This window comes from Gigantopelta aegis, chromosome 4 (genome assembly GCF_016097555.1).
Source record: "Gigantopelta aegis isolate Gae_Host chromosome 4, Gae_host_genome, whole genome shotgun sequence".
NCBI classification, from domain to species: Eukaryota; Metazoa; Mollusca; class Gastropoda; order Neomphalida; family Peltospiridae; genus Gigantopelta; species Gigantopelta aegis.
Window position 1 is genome coordinate 1,879,197 of NC_054702.1, and position 21,766 is coordinate 1,900,962.

At 41.4% G+C, this 21,766-nt stretch overlaps 1 protein-coding gene and 5 non-coding genes across 6 annotated transcripts in view; 5 read left to right on the top strand and 1 right to left on the bottom strand.

The window, feature by feature from the left end:
• Positions 1-3,988, bottom strand: part of LOC121372009 — a 9,087-nt gene extending 5,099 nt beyond the window's left edge. Inside the window, exons 1-2 of the mRNA XM_041498248.1 lie at positions 3,831-3,988; positions 1,665-1,782 (exon numbers count right to left, since the gene is read on the bottom strand). Coding sequence (XP_041354182.1) covers positions 1,665-1,782; positions 3,831-3,858 — 146 coding nt within the window. The 5' untranslated portion in view covers positions 3,859-3,988. The remainder of the gene's footprint in view (positions 1-1,664; positions 1,783-3,830) is intronic.
• A 2,236-nt stretch (positions 3,989-6,224) lies between these two features.
• Positions 6,225-6,302, top strand: Trnat-agu. The gene has a single exon. It is a non-coding gene; the product is annotated as a tRNA-Thr (tRNA).
• Positions 6,303-9,916: 3,614 nt separating this feature from the next.
• Positions 9,917-9,990, top strand: Trnat-agu. Its single transcript has one exon. It is a non-coding gene; the product is annotated as a tRNA-Thr (tRNA).
• Positions 9,991-16,182: 6,192 nt separating this feature from the next.
• Trnat-agu lies at positions 16,183-16,256 on the top strand. Its single transcript has one exon. It is a non-coding gene; the product is annotated as a tRNA-Thr (tRNA).
• A 1,462-nt stretch (positions 16,257-17,718) lies between these two features.
• Positions 17,719-17,792, top strand: Trnat-agu. The gene has a single exon. It is a non-coding gene; the product is annotated as a tRNA-Thr (tRNA).
• Positions 17,793-19,645: 1,853 nt separating this feature from the next.
• Positions 19,646-19,719, top strand: Trnan-auu. The gene has a single exon. It is a non-coding gene; the product is annotated as a tRNA-Asn (tRNA).
• Positions 19,720-21,766: the final 2,047 nt, after the last annotated feature.

Consider the following 21,766-nt stretch of genomic DNA (forward strand, 5'->3'; position numbering starts at 1 on the left):
GTTAGTGGATGTGAAGGTAGGTGGTTAGTGGATGTGAAGGTAAGTAGGTTACTGTATGTGAAGGTAGGTAGGTTAGTGGATGTGAAGGTAAGTAGGTTAACGTATGTGAAGGTAGGTGGGTTAGTGGATGTGAACGTAAGTAGGTTACTGTATGTGAAGGTAAGTAGGTTAGTGGATGTGAAGGTAGGTGGTTAGTGGATGTGAAGGTAAGTAGGTTACTGTATGTGAAGGTCGGTGGTTAGTGGATGTGAAGGTAGGTGGTTAGTGGATGTGAAGTCGGTGGGTTAGTGGATTTGAAGGTAGGTGGGTTAGTGGATGTGAAGGTAGGTGGGTTAGTGGATGTGAAGGTAGGTGGGTTAGTGGATATGAAGGTAGGTGGGTTAGTGGATGTGAAGGTAGGTGGGTTAGTGGATTTGAAGGTAAGTGGGTTAGTGGATGTGAAGGTAGGTGGGTTAGTGGATGTGAAGGAAAGTAGGTTACTGTATGTGAAGGTCGGTGGTTAGTGGATGTGAAGGTAGGTGGTTAGTGGATGTGAAGTCGGTGGGTTAGTGGATTTGAAGGTAAGTAGGTTAGTTAATGTGAAGGTCGGTAGGTTAGTGGATATAAAGGTAGGTAGGTTAGTGGATTTGAAGGTAAGTAGGTTAGTTGATGTAAAGGTAGGTGGGTTAGTGGATGTGAAGGTAGGTGGGTTAGTGGATGTGAAGGTAGGTGGGTTAGTGGATGTGAAGGTAGGTAGATTAGTGGATGTGTTGGTGGGTAGGTTAGTGGATGTGTTGGTGGGTAGGTTAGTGGATGTGAAGGTGGGTAGGTTAGTGGATGTGTTGGTGGGTAGGTTAGTGGATGTGAAGATAGGTAGGTTAGTGGATGTGTTGGTGGGTAGGTTAGTGGATGTGTTGGTGGGTAGGTTAGTGGATGTGTTGGTGGGTAGGTTAGTGGATGTGTTGGTGGGTAGGTTAGTGGATGTGAAGGTGGGTAGGTTAGTGGATGTGTTGGTGGGTAGGTTAGTGGATGTGAAGATAGGTAGGTTAGTGGATGTGTTGGTGGGTAGGTTAGTGGATGTGTTGGTGGGTAGGTTAGTGGATGTGTTGGTGGGTAGGTTAGTGGATGTGAAGGTGGGTAGGTTAGTGGATGTGTTGGTGGGTAGGTTAGTGGATGTGAAGATAGGTAGGTTAGTGGATGTGTTGATGGTTAGGTTAGTGGATGTGAAGGTAGGTAGATTAGTGGATGTGTTGGTGGGTAGGTTAGTGGATGTGAAGGTAGGTAGATTAGTGGATGTGTTGATGGTTAGGTTAGTGGATGTGAAGGTAGGTAGGTTAGTGTATGTGAAGGTAAGTAGGTTAGTGGATGTGAAGGTAAGTAGGTTAGTGGATGTGAAGGTAAGTAGGTTAGTGGATGTGAAGGTAGGTGGGTTAGCTGATGTGAAGGCAGGTAGGTTAGTGGATTTGAAGGTAAGTGGGTTAGTGGATGTGAAGGTAGGTGGGTTAGTGGATGTGAAGGTAGGTAGGTTAGTGGATGTGAAGGTAAGTCGGTTAGTGGATGTGGAGGTAGGTAGATTAGTGGATGTGTTGGTGGGTAGGTTAGTGGATGTGAAGGTGAGGTAGGTAAGTAGGTAGGTACATTGCTTGGATATGACACATTTATTCCTTTGATGGGCGACCACTCACGCGCACTGAGCTGTGATATTCCCTGACCGTTTGGCAGAGTTCACGGAGTCCATCTTTGGCGTCAAACACTCTGTCGCTTTCTTCTGGTCACATTCCTGTCCTGTGCAAAACACACAGACTGGAAAATAAAACAAAAAACAATAAGAATCATAATTAATTCTGCATTTAATTTTGTGTTCTTTGGTTTAGGCTATTTTTAAGGTATATGGTCTGCGACTCTCCAACAGTGGTTAATGTTTGGTGAGAGAGAAGTCAGTGTGGTCACCTTACGCCTCTTCAACTCCCTATCATCGCATATAGTTTAGTGTCTATGTTTGATATCAACCAAGGTCGAATCCACATAATGTTAGGGATGACCTGCTTATAAAAGTTTTAGAGTCCAGACTCAATCTCTAATTATGTCACACGCATACTATTTGTATGGCGTTGTCATGGCATTAGTGTTTCAGACTATTACAGTCACGAGTCCAGACTCGATCTCTAATTATGTCACACGCATACTATTTGTATGGCGTTGTCATGGCATTAGTGTTTCAGACTATTAGTCACAAGCATACAATTTGTATGGCGTTGTCATGGTATTAGTGTTTCAGACTCTCTTAGAGTCTCGAGTCTACCCTTTAAACGTTTTATAAGCACTAGGCCAGTCACGAGTCCAGACTCAATCTCTAATGACGTCATACGCACATACAGTATGTATGGCGTTGTCGTGACATTATTGTCTCAGACTCTATTACAGTCACGAGTCCAGATTCAAAACGTTGTATAAGCACCAAGTGTGGCATCACACTTTGACTACCTTCCCGTGACAGGGTCACAGTGGGATGGATAGACCTGCACCACGGGTCACAGCTACCCTTTCTGGAGAAGACGGGAAGTTCCCAATTCAAGCTGGTGGATCTACAGGACGACACCTAACGGGGAGGGGAATGAGGAAAGGAATTGCCCTAGAAGAATATAAGAAGGTGCTTTATAATCTGAATTTAGATCTGGGTCTGAATACTCTTTAACGTGGCCATATCCAACTGAGGTTCAAGCGTGTCCGCCCTGGCCACCGTTTTCGTTTTGGCTCAGGCTCTAATTTAATAGTCTTGTGTTTTTGTTTGGTCTTGGAGGTGGGGATGAGTGGTGTTGTGTGGGGGGGGGGGGGTTCCTCTCTCCCCCCCCCTCTCTCTCTCGTGTATGTATGTATGTATGTATGTGTGTGTGTGTGTACGTGCGCCTTTGTGTGTGTGATGTTGATGTTGTAGTTTTTTTTTTGGGGGGGGTAACTATAACCATTTTGCTATTTTACTGCGCATTGCATTTGATATTATACACTCGTTTGGACGTCCATGGGTATAGTACACTACAACATGGCTCATTATTGTTCACAGCAGATCGCAATCGTGTTACTGGCAGTCATAAATCGTAGTCTATATTCGTCCTAATTATAACATTGCTTCACAGTTTTGCGTGTAGCTGACAGGCAGGTCCAAACACGCGTGTTTCAACCCGGCATCTTCTTCAAAATTCAACTGCCGTCTTATCGTATTGCACAACATCGGTCACTTGTACGTTTATTTATCAACAAATAGCAAAACCGGAACTCTTTATTTCAAACTTTATAAAATTAAACATGTTGGGTTTTTCTACTGTAATGAGACATGGGAGATATTTCAAGAATGTACGAATAGGCATAGGCACCGCGAAAATAGGGAAAGTCCAGGCAAAGACAACCTAAATTTTCTTCATCTCAGATTCACAAGTCAAGCGAATACCGAATCTGTAATGTTTCGTTGTTTTGTTTTGTTGTGGGGTTTTTTATGTTGGTTGTTGGGGTTTTTTGTTGTTGTTTTTTGTTGGGGTTTGGGGGGGGTTGTTTCGGGGGGGGTCGTTGTAGGGGTGGGTGGGTTTGTTTTTTTTTGGGGTTTTTTTTTTTGGGGGGGGGGGGAGGATTAACCAGTATATTGGCTGCCAGTTTCGGTTGGTCACACACAAACACAATAACACATGTGCATTATTTATGTACATATTTCTGCAATGTCATTTACTATCATCTAGCCCTATCCTGTTTTCATGTCATATATATATTCGAGAATATTCCAGCTAATTTACATATAAAATAGAAAAATATTTTTTCTTAAAACAGAACAAAAATAGAATCAAACGTTAGTTGCAACTTACCGAGAAAACAAAGAATGGCAGTCTTCATGACTTCACGTGCTAGTTCTAGTCATGTTCGGTTATATATATATATATACATAACACCAAGTACGTCGAGTAACGTCGACCTGATCGGCTTAAACAAACAGATTGTGACCGCGGTGCTGAAAATAGAATCGCCGGGCGGTTCTACGAGTGATAACCAGAGCGTGGGGCATTTAATTTATTTATAATACACCTGTACGTGTATCGTTTTCACAAAACAAGGGGCGGTTCTACGAGTGATAACCAGAGCGTGGGGCATTTCAATGATTTATAATACACCTGTACGTGTATCGTTTTCACAAAACAAGGGGCGGTTCTACGAGTGATAACCAGAGCGTGGGGCATTTCAATTATTTATAATACACATGTACGTGTATCGTTTCCACAAAACAAGGGGCGGTTCTACGAGTGAACCAGAGGTGGGGCATTTCAATTATTTATAATACACATGTACGTGTATCGTTTTCACAAAACAAGGGGCGGGATTTAGCTCAGTCGGTGGAGCACTCGTCTCAGGTGCTTGAGTCGCAGGATTGGGGGGTTTCTCGTTCCAACCAGTGCACCACAACTGGTAAGAGGCCATGGTATGTGCTTTCCTGTCTGTGAGAAAGTACATACAAAAGATCCCTTACTGCATTAGGAAAAATGTAGCGGGTTTCCAGTGATGACTACTAGTCAGAATTACCAAATGTTTGACATCCAATAACCGATGATTAATTAATGTGCTCTAGTGGTGTCGTTAAACAAAACAAACTTGAACTTTTTCACAAAACCAATATAAATAATTTATATCTTTTCATTCATTTCGTAAAGTAGTAATTTTAAGAAACAGTAAACTTGCGCAGACTGGTAGACGCATAGGACTCACCCTCGGTATGACATCAGGGCTGTTCTTAGTGGAAGGCTAGGGGGAGAAGCTGCACCCCCTAGAAAAATGCGAAAGGGGCCGTGTATTGGTCTGTCCTGGAGAATATCCTTTATTACTGAGCTCCGATTCTTTGTGTACTGCCACCCCACTAATTTTAGACTAGGTTCGGCCCTGAATATATTTCCTGGTAGCCTACTGTGCTTTGACCTACAACGTGTGTGTTGGGTGTCGCAAACTCGTAATATGTTATGCAGTGCTTTTGGTTGTCCTTTCAGATCGATCAAATACACTGGTCGGTTTTTGTAAACTGCGTTATAAAACCGACATTAAAATGTACAACGATCTGCTAGGTACAGAATTTGGACAATAATAAAATAATTGGTGATATCAAATCCATTTCATTTTTTGTACCGGAGTAAGACGCATTTGTTAAAGGCATAGTATCGCATATTACAGTTCGTTTTTGTTCGATATCAAGCCCACGGGAACCAGGGGACGTGTGTCTGAATTATCACAGTAGACCTGTTTAAAATGCGGAAATGAAAACAATCTAGTCTAGGCTTGTAAAATATAGTCTAGGCTTGTACAATAATACTATATTCACAGGGCCGAATTTACGAAGCCTGTTTTACTTAAACGCACGTGTTTGAGCATTGTAAATGTGTAGTTACACGCGTGTAAGACATAAACAGGTGTTTGAGCATTGTAAATGTGTAGTTACATGTGTGCAAGACATAAACAGGTGTTTGAGCATTGTAAATGTGTAGTTACATGTGTGCAAGACAAACAGGTGTTTTAGCATTGTAAATGTGTAGTTACACGTGTGCAAGACATAAACAAGTGTTGAGCATTGTAAATGTGTAGTTACACGCGTGTAAGACATAAACAGGAGTTTGAGCATTGTAAATGTGTAGTTACACGCGTGTAAGACAAACAGGTGTTTAAGCTTTGTAAATGTATGTAGTTACACGCATGTAAGACAAAGCTTTGTAAATCTGGCCTGTTATGTTTGTCTTTACACTAAAAGGGGCGAGACGTACCCCAGTGGTAAAGTGCCCACTTGATGCGCGGTAGGCTTGGGATCGATCCCCGTAGGTAGCCCCATTGGGCTATTTCTCGTTCCAGCTAGTACACCACGACTGGCATGTCAAAAGTTGTGGTATGTGCTATTCTGTCTGTGGGATGGTGCATATAACAGATCTCTTGCTACTAATGGAAACAATGTTGTTGGTTTTTCTGTTGTTGTTGTTGGGGGGGGGGGGGGGGGGGGGGGGGTTCAATCCTACTTTAACTAAACATCCACACTGACACCCAACCCCACCCCACTCCAGACATGTTTCTACGGGTCCGTAACGTGAAGAATATATTATTAACCAATGTAGCGAAGTTTTGCGGTATGTTTGTGTGAAATGATTAAGCTTGTGGGAGACCAAGAATCGGGTGATTGTGAGAAACAAACTGCTTACAACAGCAGCTCCAGATTGAAACGACACTGCAGCCGTGGCTCTATAGCTCAGTTGGTTAGAGCGTCTGCCTAGTAAGCAGAAGGTCGAGGGTTCGAATTCCTCTGGAGCGTTTCTTTGTAAAAGACAAGACAGAACTTGTTTCCTTTTTTGTGTTCAAAGCAAACTGTCTCTCGTTTGCGAGGCTATATGGCGGCATCCATTGCCATTGTACTTATGGAATTCAGTAACACTGATCCTACTCTATATAAATAGAGATATTGCTATGGCTTGTTCCCTCCACTAGAGGATGTATCTCACCTCCAGACATCGTTCCTACGGGCCTGTAACGTGAAGTACACATAAACCTGTCTGGCGAACTTTTGCTTTATGCTTACTTACTTACCAACTAACTTACCTACCCCCTTACCCCCCCCCCTTACCCCCTACTACTTCTTTACTACTACTTACTACTTCTTTACTACCTACTTCTTTACTACCTACCTACCTACTTCTTTACTACCACCTACCTACCACCTATCTACCTACCACCTATCTACCTACCACCCACCTACCTACCTACCTACCTACCACCTACCTACCACTTCCCTACCAATTAATTACTAATTACTTACTACTAATTACTTCTTACTAACTACTAACTACATACTAGTTACTAACTACATAGTAAGTAGTACTTACTTAACTACTTACTAATTACTTACTAATCACTTTCTTACTACTTTCTTACTAATTACTTACTACTTACTTACTAACTACTTATTTACTTGACGTGCCTATATCCAATTAAAGTTCCAGCCCGCTATTCAGAGGACTCAGTCCACCGGTTTGGACTGCCTCTCCAGGACAGAAAAATGGTTGGACAAAATAATTCAAAATAGGTCGTTTTTAAGTTTTAAATAATTTGGACGACGATTTTGACGGTCCCGTAAAATAAAAATGGAAGCAGACAAGCAGACCAATGTTGATGCCTCGACCTAAAGAGAAATAAAGACATGAACACACAGACCCACGACGTATGGGTTTATATTGCTTTATGATGATGAATGAATGAATGAATGAATGAATGAATGAATGTTTAACGACACCCCAGCACGAAAAATTCTTCGGCTATTGGGTGTCAAACTATGGTAATGCAAATAAATAAAGTGATGATCAACATCAATATAAAAATTCAAGGTTTAAACAAAAACAATGTAAAGAACTGTGCAAAAATACAAATACAAATATCACAGAATTTTACGGACACCGAATTTTACTCAAAACTTCAATTTTGTGCTGTATTGGCCATTCTCAAAGATAATGTTACACCCCTGCACCACGGTGAGGTTACAGCACGCGCAGGGGGATGATGATGATAACTTGTTTAACGTGCCCATATACCACTTGGGTTTCGAACACGCCCATCTCCGAGTCCGACCTCCGATAAGATCGGTGACCTGACTCAAGATGGAGGAGGGGGGAGTGGGGTTAGAGTTGAAAGGGGGCAGAATTTTGAAAATAGCAATTAGTGAAAAAGTTAATAGAATAAATTTTAAAAAAAAAGAAAAAAAGAGAGGATCGGACTATTTAATAATTAAAAAAAAGAGTATTTCGACAAACTTTTGAACGCAGATCTAAAAGTTTAAAGTCCGATCGATATGTCCACGTGAGTGGCCTCGTTAAGGCCGTTTGGGTGCACAGCTTATAGGGACGAGATGGGTTTCATCCCGTCAAGAAAACCCCTAGATTGACAGTCGATAGACGTTGAAGGTGTAGTGCTAGGCTGAAATACAGATCTTGAGAAGCTGGATCCGTCTGAACGAGAGAGAGTATCAGACTAGGGTATAGTCCAGTAGTCATGGGTTGGTATAGTGGTGCGGACGGGCCCCGACTCCGGAGGATACGAGATGGTATCACTATAAAGCTAAGTAAAGTCTAGAAAAGACCCTGCTTCCTATTTCTTATTAGAGTGGGGCGGTCAATCTTCCAGTGCTGCTAGGACAGGCTCGGACATGTATGAGACTAAACGCGAACAACCGTGGCGTTCTGCAGAATGGCCGTCATACGAGTCACGAAAAAACAAGTCAACATAGTCAAACGGAGAAATGACGTGGAGGTGAGGAATCTCGCTGAAACAGAATCCAACCTGGTGGTGCAGACTGTCGAAACGAGAAGCGTTCCAGCGTTCAATCAGTTCCAATGGCCGCATACATCCCAGTAGAAAACTTCATTTCGCTGACAAAAACAACGAAATGAAGGATTCCCAAAGTCGAGCACAAAAGCACGTGCAGTGTGCACCAGCGAAACAAACACGTCTTACCGCGTGGAGCTACAGACTGGGAATGTATTGCTTTACGAGTCCGTTATATATCGTACCGTCATATAAATTCGATCATCATGTTTTCGAACAGCTCATTTATATGCGATTTTCCACGTGCATACTGAAGGTGTGACGTCAACAAATATCGTAGATTGACAAGAAGTTGTGCATCGTTTGTTACAAAAATGTTGCCTATAAAACTTCCTTGTGTAATTATGGCAATTAATCTATTGAAAAATAATGTTAATGAATCGCTGTCCAAGTTTTGGGTACATACCATCATGTAAATACAAACGTAGCACTTTACTGCATCGGCTACATCTGCACTCGATGTGCCGTCTGCTTTGTGTATATAAATATTGAATACGTCATTCACTTACAATATATCCAGACACGATGTCAGAAAAACTTTTCTGCTGCAACCAGTATTGTGTTTAACATCTATAATTATGTCTGTTTCGTGGATTATATTGCAATGAACAGTTAAGAAAGATTATTTAGCTTTTAATTCAGAATTCATTACAGAAATTTGCAATATTTGCTTATCTGCTCGAAAACATTATGGGAGGATATAGAATCGTTTTAGTTCAGTCGATGAGTGCTGGCTTGAGGTGCTTACGTCCATGCCCCCCCCCCCCCCCCCCCCAAAAAAAAAAAATCGGGCATAACAGTGGGGAAAATTCGGGCAGTTTTTATCTGGGTAAAATTTCGGGCAAATAAACCCCTCCAGCCCCCCTAAATCAAAGAGTCCCCATACGCCCATGCTTACGTCGCAGGATCGAACCACCTCGGTGGATCCATTCAACTTATTGGATTTTTTCACGTCCCAACCAGTGCAGCACAACTGGTCAAAGGTCGAGCTATGTGCTGTCCTGTCTGTGGGAAAGTGCATATCTCTTGCTGCATTGAGACAATGGAGCGGATTTCCTCCGATGACTATGTATAAGAATGACTAAAAATGTTACATCCAATAGCCAATGACTAATTAATCAATATGCTCTAGTGATGTCATTAAACAAAACAAACTAACTTTTTTTCTTTGTTTTTGACGAGAGAGAGAAAGACAGAAATAGAGACAGATAATAAAATGCAGACAGTGAGTGAAAGAGACAGACGAAACCCGGATATTACAATCAAGTGTATATTAAATGTTACCCGAATATTACAATCAAGTGTATTTTAAATGTAACCCAGATATTACAATCAAGTGTATATTAAATGTTACACTCAATCATTAAAGGCGCAAACCCTAGTTTTAACCAATGATTTAATTAATCAATGTGCTCTAGTGGTGTCGTTAAACAAAACAAACTAACTTTTATAAGCGTCTGGGAGACCGTTACAATCATACTGTCTGGTGATTGTGGGGGGGGGGGGGGAACAAAGTAGTTTAGAACAGCAGCTCTGTATAACAGCAATCTACAGCTGTGGCTCTATAGCGCAGTTGGTTAGAGCGTCTGCCTAGTAAGCAGAAGGTCGAGGGTTCGAATCCCTCTGAAGCCTTTATTTCCGTCATTAACTTTTGTTTATTTGTAAAAAAACAGAACATGCTCCCTTTTTTGAAATTTAAAGCAAATACTTCAAAAAGACTGAGTCATTGTAAATTGTTTTCAATTTTTCAGTTAAAATGTTTGTTTAAAGTTTGTTTTAAGTTTGTTTTGTTTAAAAACACTACTGGAGCATATTGATTAATTAATCATCGGCTATTGGATGTCAAACATTTGGTAATTTTGACACGTAGAGAAAACCCGCTACAGTTTTCCATTAGAAGTGAGAGATGTTTTATATGCACCATCCCACAGACAGGACAGTGTATATCACGGACTTTGATATTACAGCTGTAGGACTGATATTACAGCTGTAGTGAGATCTTTTATATGCACCATCCCACAGACAGGACAGTGTATATCACGGACTTTGATATTACAGCTGTAGGACTGATATTACAGCTGTAGTGAGATCTTTTATATGCACCATCCCACAGACAGGCCAATGTATATCACGGACTTTGATATTACAGCTGTAGTGAGAGATGTTTTATATGCACCATCCCACAGACAGGACAGTGTATATCACAGACCGAGAGATGTTTTATATGCACCATCCCACAGACAGGCCAGTGTATATCACGGACTTTGATATTACAGCTGTAGTGAGAGATCTTTTATATGCACCATCCCACAGACAGGCCAGTGTATATCACAGACCGAGAGATGTTTTATATGCACCATCCCACAGACAGGCCAGTGTATATCACGGACTTTGATATTACAACTGTAGTGAACTGGAAAAAAACAACCAGAGAATGGGTTCACTGAGCTAATTCGACCGAGTTAAGATTCTAACCCAATTTTTCATAGATTAAAAATAGCTGTTATATAGATTTAAACGATTCTTTTCACCGACTGTTCAGTATCATAGGTAGATGTTACACGTGTGTTTATCACGGGAAAGTATAGATGGGATGTGGTGGTCTTTCACCCCTGCGCGTGCTGTTACCTCACCGTGGTGCAGGGGTGTAACATTCTCTTTGAGAATGGCCAATACAGCACAAATCCCCTAGTTTTCTTCGGGATACAATTAAAATTTTGAATAAAGGTCAGCATCTATTTGTGATATTTGTATTTTTGCACAGTTCTTTACAATGTTTTTATTTAAATCTTGAATTTTTATATTGATGTTGATCATCACTTTATTTGTTTACATTACCATAGTTTGACACCCAATAGCCGATGTATTTTTCGTGCTGGGGTGTCGTTCATTCATTGGTCTGTTACTGGGCTTTCCCAGAATAATACGACCCCGTGTAGATAGCCATCTCTCATTAGCCGAGGCATATGCATGGCCGCCATGTATATGGCGGCACCCGTTGCCATTGTATTTTAATTTTATAGAATGCGGGAAGGAAGGAAATGGTTTATTTAACGACACACATTTTATTTACGGTTATATAGCGTCGGACATATGGTTAAGGACCACACAGATATTGAGAGAGAAAACCCGCCGTCGCACTTCATGGGCTACTCTTTTCGATTGGCAGCAAGGGATCTTTTATATGCACCATCCCATAGACAGGATAGCACATACCACGGCCTTTGATGTACCAGTCGTGGTGCACTGGCTAGAGCGAGAAATAGCCCACTGGGTCTACCGACGGGGATCGATCCCAAACCGACCTCGCATCAAGCGAGCGCTTTGCCACTGGGCTACGTCTCGCCCTTATAGAATTCAGTATCACGGAGGAGCGCTAGCGATCGCGAACGATAGCATTGATTGATTGCCGATTTGGCCAGTTGGACGAAATGTACTTTTTTTCTCCTTTTTTTTCCCTTCCTTTTATCCTACTGTAATGAAATTTACTTTTCGGGTCCCAATCTGGGGACCACGGGTTCGGCTACCCCTTTCGGTTGTAGACTTTTGCTGGTACTAAGAGTCTATTAATAATTCTCTAGAAGGCTATAAACCAGACCGACTTGGCTAGCACAGAAAACCCAAACTAACAAACAAAAAACAGATTACACATTTATTCGAGGGAGTACAAACAAATAACAAATATGTATGGTAGTCCTCCAAGATCCATATATGAATTAACTACCACTAAATAAATAAATTTACACCCACCTATCCATACAAATAAATATTTATATTTAGGGACGTGTATGAATGTGTCGTGGATAATCCCAACACAGAATATTCGCGGAATTAAATTTACATCTGCAGGACAGCACACACCAAATAATTAGGCTCTACACCTTACCCATCCATGCCGGTGTACACGAACTCCGTTAAATCATATATATTGGACAGCCCCCTTCAAAGCAGAGGACAATATTTCGAAATCTGAGGTAACCGGAAGTCGGTCCACGTGGTTTTTACCTAGGTAACCAATTGTTCGGTTACGTGAATTATATGTGCGTAACCTGTGGATTACCTGATCGGTTACCTCAAAGTTACGCTGAAATTATATTTTAAATACATAATTTTTAGCTCAAACAAAGTTAAAACAAAATACAAAAGAAAACGTTTTATAAAACAGTTTCTGTAATGCTTGCAAATCGAAAGAAGTGACTTGTAGATGTTTCTTTTGTTTTCGTACGATCGTAGCGTTGTAGATTATTATTATTATTATTGTTATTATTATTATTATTATTATTATTATTATTCACCACTTGCCATCGGGATCGCAAAAAGTAATTTTTAGTTCCCGAATCTAAAAACCACTGTCCTCGGGCATCGGGCTACCGTATTCTAGAACCTCTGTGCAGCTTGCTGAAGTTAACACTATTAGCCCAGTACTGAAACAAAATAAATACATTTGGAGGGAAAATGTCGATTCCCTGGTTCCTCTGAAGTATAATGCAAAACACTCAGTCACTCACTGGTGCATGATTAGACTAATATTTTTTTATATAAATAACAAATAACGGCTACCATTCGTCACTATTAATATGTAAAATTTAGTATACAGCAGATTTTTAAAACCCCACCAAAAACCCCAAACAACAACAGAACAGAACAGAATTTATTTACACTCTGGCCGTTCAGCAACGGCATAGGAGGGCTATATAATATAAAGGAACATTATATATATATATATATATATAACTCTTCAAAAAAAGAAACGCAAAAGGGTACAAATGGGTTATAACTCCGATTTTATGTTTCCTACCGGTTCATGCTTTGTGAATATAAGGTCATTGCATGTCCCAAACACATTTCCACGGTTACATTCGATAAAACGCAGCTACTGTAAAATAAAGTTTCAAAATGTGAATATTCGCAAAAACGCAGCCACGTGCAAACCATGTCACCACTGCACGTGCGTTGTCTGCACGTGCAACATGAACACCGACAGTATAAAAGTGCAGGGTGTTCGCTTGCCTGGCCTCTGTATCTGGCCGACAGTTGACAATCCAGGACATGCCACGTCTCAGTGAACCGCAGAGAAACAATGCCATCGGCCGACTAGACGCAGGCGAATCCAGAACGGCCGTTGCCAGGGCATTCCATGTGTCCCCAAGCACCATCTCCAGACTGTGGGACCGTTACCAGCAACATGGATCAACACGTGACCTCCCTAGATCCGGTCGACCACGGGTCACTACCCCCGGGCAGGACCGCTACATTCGGGTACGCCACCTTCGGGAACGATTGACTACTGCCACCTCCACAGCCGCAGCAATACCAGGTTTGCGCAGGATATCCGACCAGACCGTACGGAACCGCCTACGTGAGGTAGGAATTCGTGCCAGACGTCCAGTTCGAGGTGTCATCTTAACACCACAACACCGTCGACTCCGACTGCAGTGGTGCCAGATTCATCGATAATGGCCTCAACTGCGATGGAGACAGGTGTGGGTTCAGTGACGAGTCCCGATTTCTGCTCCGACGTCATGATGGAAGATGTCGCGTGTATAGGCGTCGTGGTGAACGTTATGCGGCAAACTGCGTGCAGGAAGTGGACAGATTCGGCGGGGGTAGTGTCATGGTGTGGGCAGCCATCTCACACACTGGCAGAACTGACCTGGTCCACGTGCAGGGCAACCTGAATGCACAGGGCTACATTGACCAGATCCTCCGGCCACACATCGTTCCAGTTATGGCCAACGCCAACGCAGTGTTCCAACATGACAACGCCAGGCCTCACACAGCACACAACGGCTTTCCTACAGAACAACAACATTAATGTCCTTCCTTGGCCATCGATATCACCGGATTTGAACCCAATTGAGAATCTATGGGACGAGTTGGACCGACGCCTCCGACAGCGACAACCACAGCCCCAGACCCTGCCCGAGCTGGCAGCAGCCTTGCAGGCCGAGTGGGCCACCATCCCCCGGGACGTCATGCGTACTCTGGTCGCTTCAATGGGCAGGCGGTGCCAGGCAGTTGTCAACACACGCGGAGGCCACACCCGGTATTGACTCCAGATGACCTTGACCTTGGTGGTGTGTCCTATTACTTACTCACAATGGACTAGAGTGAATTGTGAACAATCCTGCAACATTTGGTAATTATCGGACTCACCATTTAATAATTAAATCAATTCTCCAAATGTTACGACAATGTGGTTTTGCGTTTCTTCTTTTGAAGAGTATATATACACATACACATGAAGAATTTGGGATTTCCAAAACACCCTATTAAAGTAGTCGTTAATCCATATAATTAGGACTCACTTATTCGGAATGGGGTTACAAACCATCGACAATGACGAAGACCGCTTATTAAAATCAACGAGATCCTAATTTAATCAGGTTTAATTTATTCAGACGGGTCGTCCATTCTCTAACTCGGCCAAAACGATTAAGCGGACAGTTCGTGCACGGTAAAAACAAGGAATTATATATGGGACAATTACACCTTACAGTAGGCTTACACGTAACACGGGTCCTTGCCTGAGTCGCTTTAGGTAGTTAATTTATAATTTTAATAACCGAAACTTATAAGATAAACATTGGTTAAACGTATATTTAAATGGGCAGACAGTTAGGAATGGAAGCAAACATGTTTACATATATATAAAACGAAAAACAACACAGCACACAAACACTAACCTCACACAAAAAAAACCCGAGCGCAAGTGGGGATGAATAACGTGCGTCGAAAAATTATCTAACCTGACCAACCTGATTGGTTGATTCCGTCAGGCCACACTCTTGCACGGACTTCTGCCGACAACATTTAAAACGGTTGCACGACACTTATTGTATTATCCCTCGTAGAAATGAGAAAATAACGTTCCTGATATTCATAAGTGGGCAATCTAATTAAAATTAGCTCCACTATTACATGTGGATCTAACACCAGCCAGTTGGAGCTCACCTCCACCAATCAAAACCTTACTTGCAGAATCCTGTCAGTGATTTAAAAATAATTTGAAAACATTCCGAATTATCCTGAGGGTATATATGTTTCGTGTGAATTACGAATGCCTTAAAACATGTTTTATTTTATAAAATAAATAATTTGTAATGTAAAACTAAAGACTGATTTAGTTTTTTTTATATATAAATAAATAAATAAATTTTAATGTAAAATTGAAGACTAATAACCCACCCCGTACGTATTGGTATGGTTCGCTGTACTGCGGCCACTAAAATAGACTCGCCCGATATTTTTAGAATTTGTATGCTCCCAAATAACGTTATAAAAGGCGAAGTGTGATTGGTCAATATTTAAATTATTATTTACAGACGAAATGTTACCTGGACATTGGGGACTACGCAGTGTTGTTAGTTTTAAATCACTGGCAGGATTCTGCAAGTAAGGTTTTGATTGGTGGACATGAGCTCCAACTGGCTGGTGTTAGATCCACATGTAATAGTGGAGCTAATTTTAATTAGATTGATAAGTGAGTAGAGTTAGATCATGCTGTTAATGTAATTAGTAAGAGATATAATCAGAATCTTAACTGAATATAATAACCAAGGAAAATATGAAAAGATAGACAGACTGAAAACCAGGAACGCTACACTACTCTATATAATTAAAGATAAAAATATGGCTTGTGCCCCACCACTAGATATTGTACCCACCCACCCCCTCCAGAAACCGTTGTTACGGGCCTATAGCGTGAAGAACATATAAACGTGTCTAGCGAACTTTAGCAGTATGGGTCTATAGAGTCATAAGCGTCTGGCAGATAGAGTAATTTATAACAGCAGCTCTAGACTGAAATAATACTATAGCTGTGGCTCTGTAGCTCAGTTGGTTAGAGCGTCTGCCTAGTAAGCAGAAGGTCGAGTGTTCGAATCCCTCTGGAGCCTTTATTTTTCCGTCTTGTTTATTTGTAAAAGACAAAAGTGAACTTGCACCCTTTTCATGGTTATAGAAAATACTTCAGAAAGACTGGGTCATTGTAAATTATTTTCAGTTCCTCACATTGCTTCGATACTGAGACAAAGATGACGGCATCCATTATTAAAGAAAGAAAGAAAGAAATGTTTTATTTAACGACGCACTCAACACATTTTATTTACGGTTATATGGCGTCAGACATATGGTGAAGGACCACACAGATTTTGAGAGAAAACCCGCTGTCGGCACTACATGGGCTACTCTTTCCGATTAGCAGCTAGGGATCTTTTATTTGCGCTTCCCACAGGCAGGATAGCACAAACCATGGACTTTGTTGAACCAGTTATGGATCACTGGTTGGTGCAAATGGTTTACACCTACCCATTGAGCCTTGCGGAGCACTCACTCAGGGTTTGGAGTCGGTATTTGAATTAAAATCCCATGCCTCAACTGGGATCCGAACCCAGTACCTACCAGCCTGTAGACCGATGGCCTAACCACGACGCCACCGAGGCCGGTCCATTATTATTTAACATCTCAGTAAGAGTTCGGTAGAAACTATCGTCTTCGGATGTGTGCTTCTCCCACTTTGATATCTCGAAAATCACCGTACATAACATCGGGAAATAATTTTTCTGCAGATCAGCCTTTAACATTGGTCACCTGAGGTGGAATGGGACGTAGAATCAACCGTGTTCATTGCATTCCGTTCCAACCAGTGTTAGCTACATGACTGGTACACCAGATGTACTGTCTTGTCTTTTGGAAAGTACTTATAAAAGATACCTTGCTGCTTTTGTGTAGAAGTAATCTGTATGGCAGTGACATGTCTCCCCCCCCCCCCCGTGTGTGTGTGTGTGTGTCTGTCTCTCTGTCACACCTCTCTCTCTCCTCTCTCTCTCTCTCTCTCTCTCTCTCTCTCTCTCTCTCTCTCTCTCTCTCTCTCTCTCTCTCTCTCTCTCTCTAACACTTTAGTTGTTTTGGCGATTGGTGCCCGTTTTGGGTAGGTTCTTTTTGTTGTTTTAATGTATTGGCCGCCATGTATATGGCCGCATCCAATGTGAATGTCATTATATTTTAATTTTATAGAATTCAGTACCACGAAGAAGCGCTACCGATCGCGAATGATATCATTGATTGCCGATTTAGTCATTTATTTTAACAATGGCATGTTCGGCGAAATGTGTTTTTCCCCTCTGTTTTTTTTCCTTCTTCTTTATCCTACTGTATGTAATTAAAGATACAAATATGGCTTGTGCCTCCACCACCAGACATTGTACCCTCCAGACACCCTTCTTACGGGCCTATAGCGTGAAGGACATATAAACCCGTCTAGCGAACGTTAGCAGTATGGGTCTATAGAGTCATAAGCGTCTGGCAGACAAAGTAATTTATAACAGCAGCTCTAGACTGTAGGAACACTATATCTGTGGCTCTATAGCTCAGTTGGTTAGAGCGTCTGCCTAGTAAGCAGAAGGTCGAGGGTTCAAATCCCTCTGGAGCCTTTAATTTGTCATTCTTTTTTTTCTTTTTTGTTTATTTGTAAAAGACAAAACTGAACTTGCACCCTTTTCATGGTTATAGAAAATACTTCAGAAAGACTGAGTAATTGTAAATTATTTTCATTTTCTCACATGGCTTCGATACTGAGACAAAGATGACGGCATCCATTGTTGTTTACCATCTCAGTGAGAGTTCAATACAAACTATCGTCTTCGGATATGTGCTTCTCCCACTTTGATATCTCGAAAATCACCGTACATAAAATCAGCAAATCATTTTTCTGCAGATCAGCCTTTAAAATTGGTCACCTGAGGTGGAATGGGACGTAGAATCAACCGTGTTCATTGCATTCCGTTCCAACAAGTGTTAGCTACATGACTGGTACACCAGATGTACTGTCTTGTCTGTTGGAAAGTACATATAAAAGATACCTTGCTGCTTTTCTGTAGAAGTAAGCTGCATGGCAGTGGTAGGTCCCCCCCCCCCCCCCCCTTCTCTCTCTCTCTCTCTCTCTCTCTCTCTCTCTCTCTCTCTCTCTCTCTCTCTCTCTCTCTCTCTCTCTCTCTCTCTCTCTCTCTGACATTGACTTTGTTTAGTTGCCCCTGCGTGTGCTGTATACTCACCGTGGTGCAGGGGTGTAACATTCTCTTTGAGAATGGCCAATACAGCACAAAATTGAAGTTTTGAGTAAAATTCAGTATCCGTAAAATTCTGTGATATTTGTCTTTTTGCACAGTTCTTTACACTGTTTTTGTTTAAGTCTTTAATTTTTATATTGATGTTGATCATCACTTTATTTATTTGCATTACCATAGTTTGACACCCAATAGCCGATGTATTGTTCGTGCTGGGGTGTCGTTAAACATTCATTCATTCATTCATTTATTGTTTAGTTGTTTTGGTGATTGGTGCCCGTTTTGGGTAAGTTCTTTTTGTTGTTTAATGTATTGGCCGCCATGTATTGGCCGCCATGTATATGGCCGCCATGTATTGGCCGCCATGTATATTGGCCGCCATGTATATTGGCCGCCATGTATATGGCCGCCATGTATATTGGCCGCCATCCGCCATAAATTGGCCGCCATTGGCCGGTATATTGGCCGCCATGTATATGGAATGTTTGGCCGCCATGTAAAAATCCGCCACTATATTGGCCGCCATGTATATTGGCCGCCATGGATCAGTTCTGGAATGTTTTAAAAATCCACTAGCTATGGGATCAGTGATTTTAAAAAGTTACTAGCCATGATTAAAAATTCACTAGCCCTACTTTAAATAAATAAATTTTTACTAATAGTAATAATCAGATATGTCACCTAAAGAGGAAGATTGAGCTTAAAAATCTTTAGATTGGGGTGGAAAGAGAGGGGCAGGATATTCATATTTACAAAATAAGTAAATGCAGCATTTGACAAGGTGTTTTTTTCCACTAGCCGTTGGGCTGGTTATAGTAATTATTTACTAGCCCAACGCTGAATATCACTAGCCTTGGGAGTGGGGCTACCATAATCTAGAAGTCCTGTCATTGTATTTTAATTTTATAGAATTCAGTACCACGGAGAAGCGCTAGCGATCGCGAACGATATCACTGATTGCTGATTTGCTCATTTATTTTAACATAGGCCAGTTGGACGAAATGTATATATAATTAAAGATAAAAATATGGCTTGTGCCCTCACCACTAGACACTGTACCCACCCACCCCCTCCAGACACCGTTCTTACGGGCCTATAGCATGAAGAATATATAAACGTGTCTAGCGAACTTTAGCAGTATGGGTCTATGGAGTCATAAGCGTCTGGCAGATAAAGTAATTTATAACAGCAGCTCTAGACTGAAGAAACACTATAGCTGTGGCTCTATATCTCAGTTGGTTATAGCGTCTGCCTATTAAGCAGAAGGTCGAGGGTTCAAATCCCTCTGGAGCCTTTATTTTTCGTCTTTTTTATTTTTGTTTATTTGTAAAAGACAAAGCTGAACTTACACCATTTTTATGGTTATAAAAAATATTTCAGAAAGACTGGGTCATTGTAAATTATTTTCACTTCCTCACATGGCTTCGATACTGAGACAAAGATGACAGTATCCATTGTTGTTGTATTTATGGAATTCATCTTTATACGCAATATTTAGCACGTCTGTACGGTAGTCGACTGGACCTAAGCGCAATCGGATCCTTGCTACATGCAGCATCTGGCAAATAAAAAGAAGGTTGTCGATAGTGCAGATGAGGAGAGTAGAAGCTATCAGAACGGTCGGAAACTGTGTAAACGGCCTTGCGTATTATATTGTCATTCTCTCAATTAAAAAAAGTACTTGGTATTGATTAAAGAAAGCGATCACTCACCTACTAAGTACTTATGCCTACTGCCACTCCTGGAGCATATGCCGTCGACAAGCGCTCTCCGGAGTCGTCTGTCCTCGGCTCTTTGTTTTCAGCTGTCTCCAGGTATAGTCTGTCTTGCTGGTGTCAATTCGCCATGTTTTCTTCGGACGGCCTCCTTTTCGCTTGCCTTCCATGCCTTCGCTTGCCTTGGGTTCCATGTTAGAGCATGCCTGGTGATAGCTGATGATGGTTTCCGGAGCGTGTGGCCAATCTATCCCCATCTTCTTATTATTATTTCGTCAGCGGCAGTCAGTTGTTGTGTTCCCTGCCACAAATCCTGGATGCAGATAAGGCGCTTAACACTTTGCTAAACCGTCCTTTCGACTCTTCCTTGTGTAGAAATATGATTTTAATTAAAGAAGTCGGGTTCGTAAGTCAGATTCAGTACAGGTCATTTCCTTCGTGGTGTTCTCAGTAAGAAACGTTTTCTTAAAGTTGGTTTCGTAAGTCAGATTCAGTACAGGTAATTTCCTTCGTGGTGTTCTCAGTAAGAAACGTTTTCTTAAAGTTGGTTTCGTAAGTCAGATTCAGTACAGGTCATTTCCTTCGTGGTGTTCTCAGTAAGAAACGTTTTCTTAAAGTTGGTTTCGTAAGTCAGATTCAGTACAGGTCATTTCCTTCGTGGTGTTCTCGGTAAGAAACGTTTTCTTAAAGTTGGTTTCGTAAGTCAGATTCAGTACAGGTCATTTCCTTCGTGGTGTTCTCAGTAAGAAACGTTTTCTTAAAGTTGGTTTCGTAAGTAAGATTCAGTACAGGTCATTTCCTTCGTGGTGGTCTCAGTAAGAAACGTTTTCTTAAAGTTGGTTTCGTAAGTCAGATTCAGTACAGATCATTTCCTTCGTGGTGGTCTCAATAAGAAACGTTTTCTTAAAGTTGGTTTTGTTAACCACACAACTAGGACACATTGATTCATTAATCAGCTTTTGGATGTCAAACATTTGGTAATTTTTACAAATAGTGTTAGAGAGGAAATCCGTTACATTTTTCCATTATTAGCTAGGGATTTGTAAATACATCATCCCACAGACAGGATAGCACATATTACGGCTTTTGATATAACAGTCGTGGTGCACTGGCTGGAATGGGAAAAGGGGCAATCGGAGAATGGATCCACGCATATTACTTTTAGAAAATTCTAAAAATGTCACATACTTAATATATCAATCTGATCATCACTTTAGTTTTGCCTTTACCATAGTTTGACACCCAATAGCCAATGTATGTTTCGTGCTGGGGTGTCGTTAAACATCTATTCTGTTCTGTTCTGTTCTGTTCTATTCTGTTCTATGCTATATCAATCTCTCTTTCAGTTCATGGGATGGTGCATATAAAAGATCCCTTGCTGCTAATCGAAAACAAAAGAGTAGTCCATGAAATGGCGACAGCGGGTTTCTTTCCTCTATATTTGTGTGGTCCTTAACCATATGCCCGACGCCATATAACCGTAAAGAAAATGTGCTGAGTGCGTCGTGAAATAAAACATTTCCTTTGCTTTCCTCTTTCAGTTCCAGGTAGGTGTATGTAAGTATTTCATGACAACCAACGACAGTCGCATACATGTGCTATCTCGTCTGATGGAGAGTGCACAGT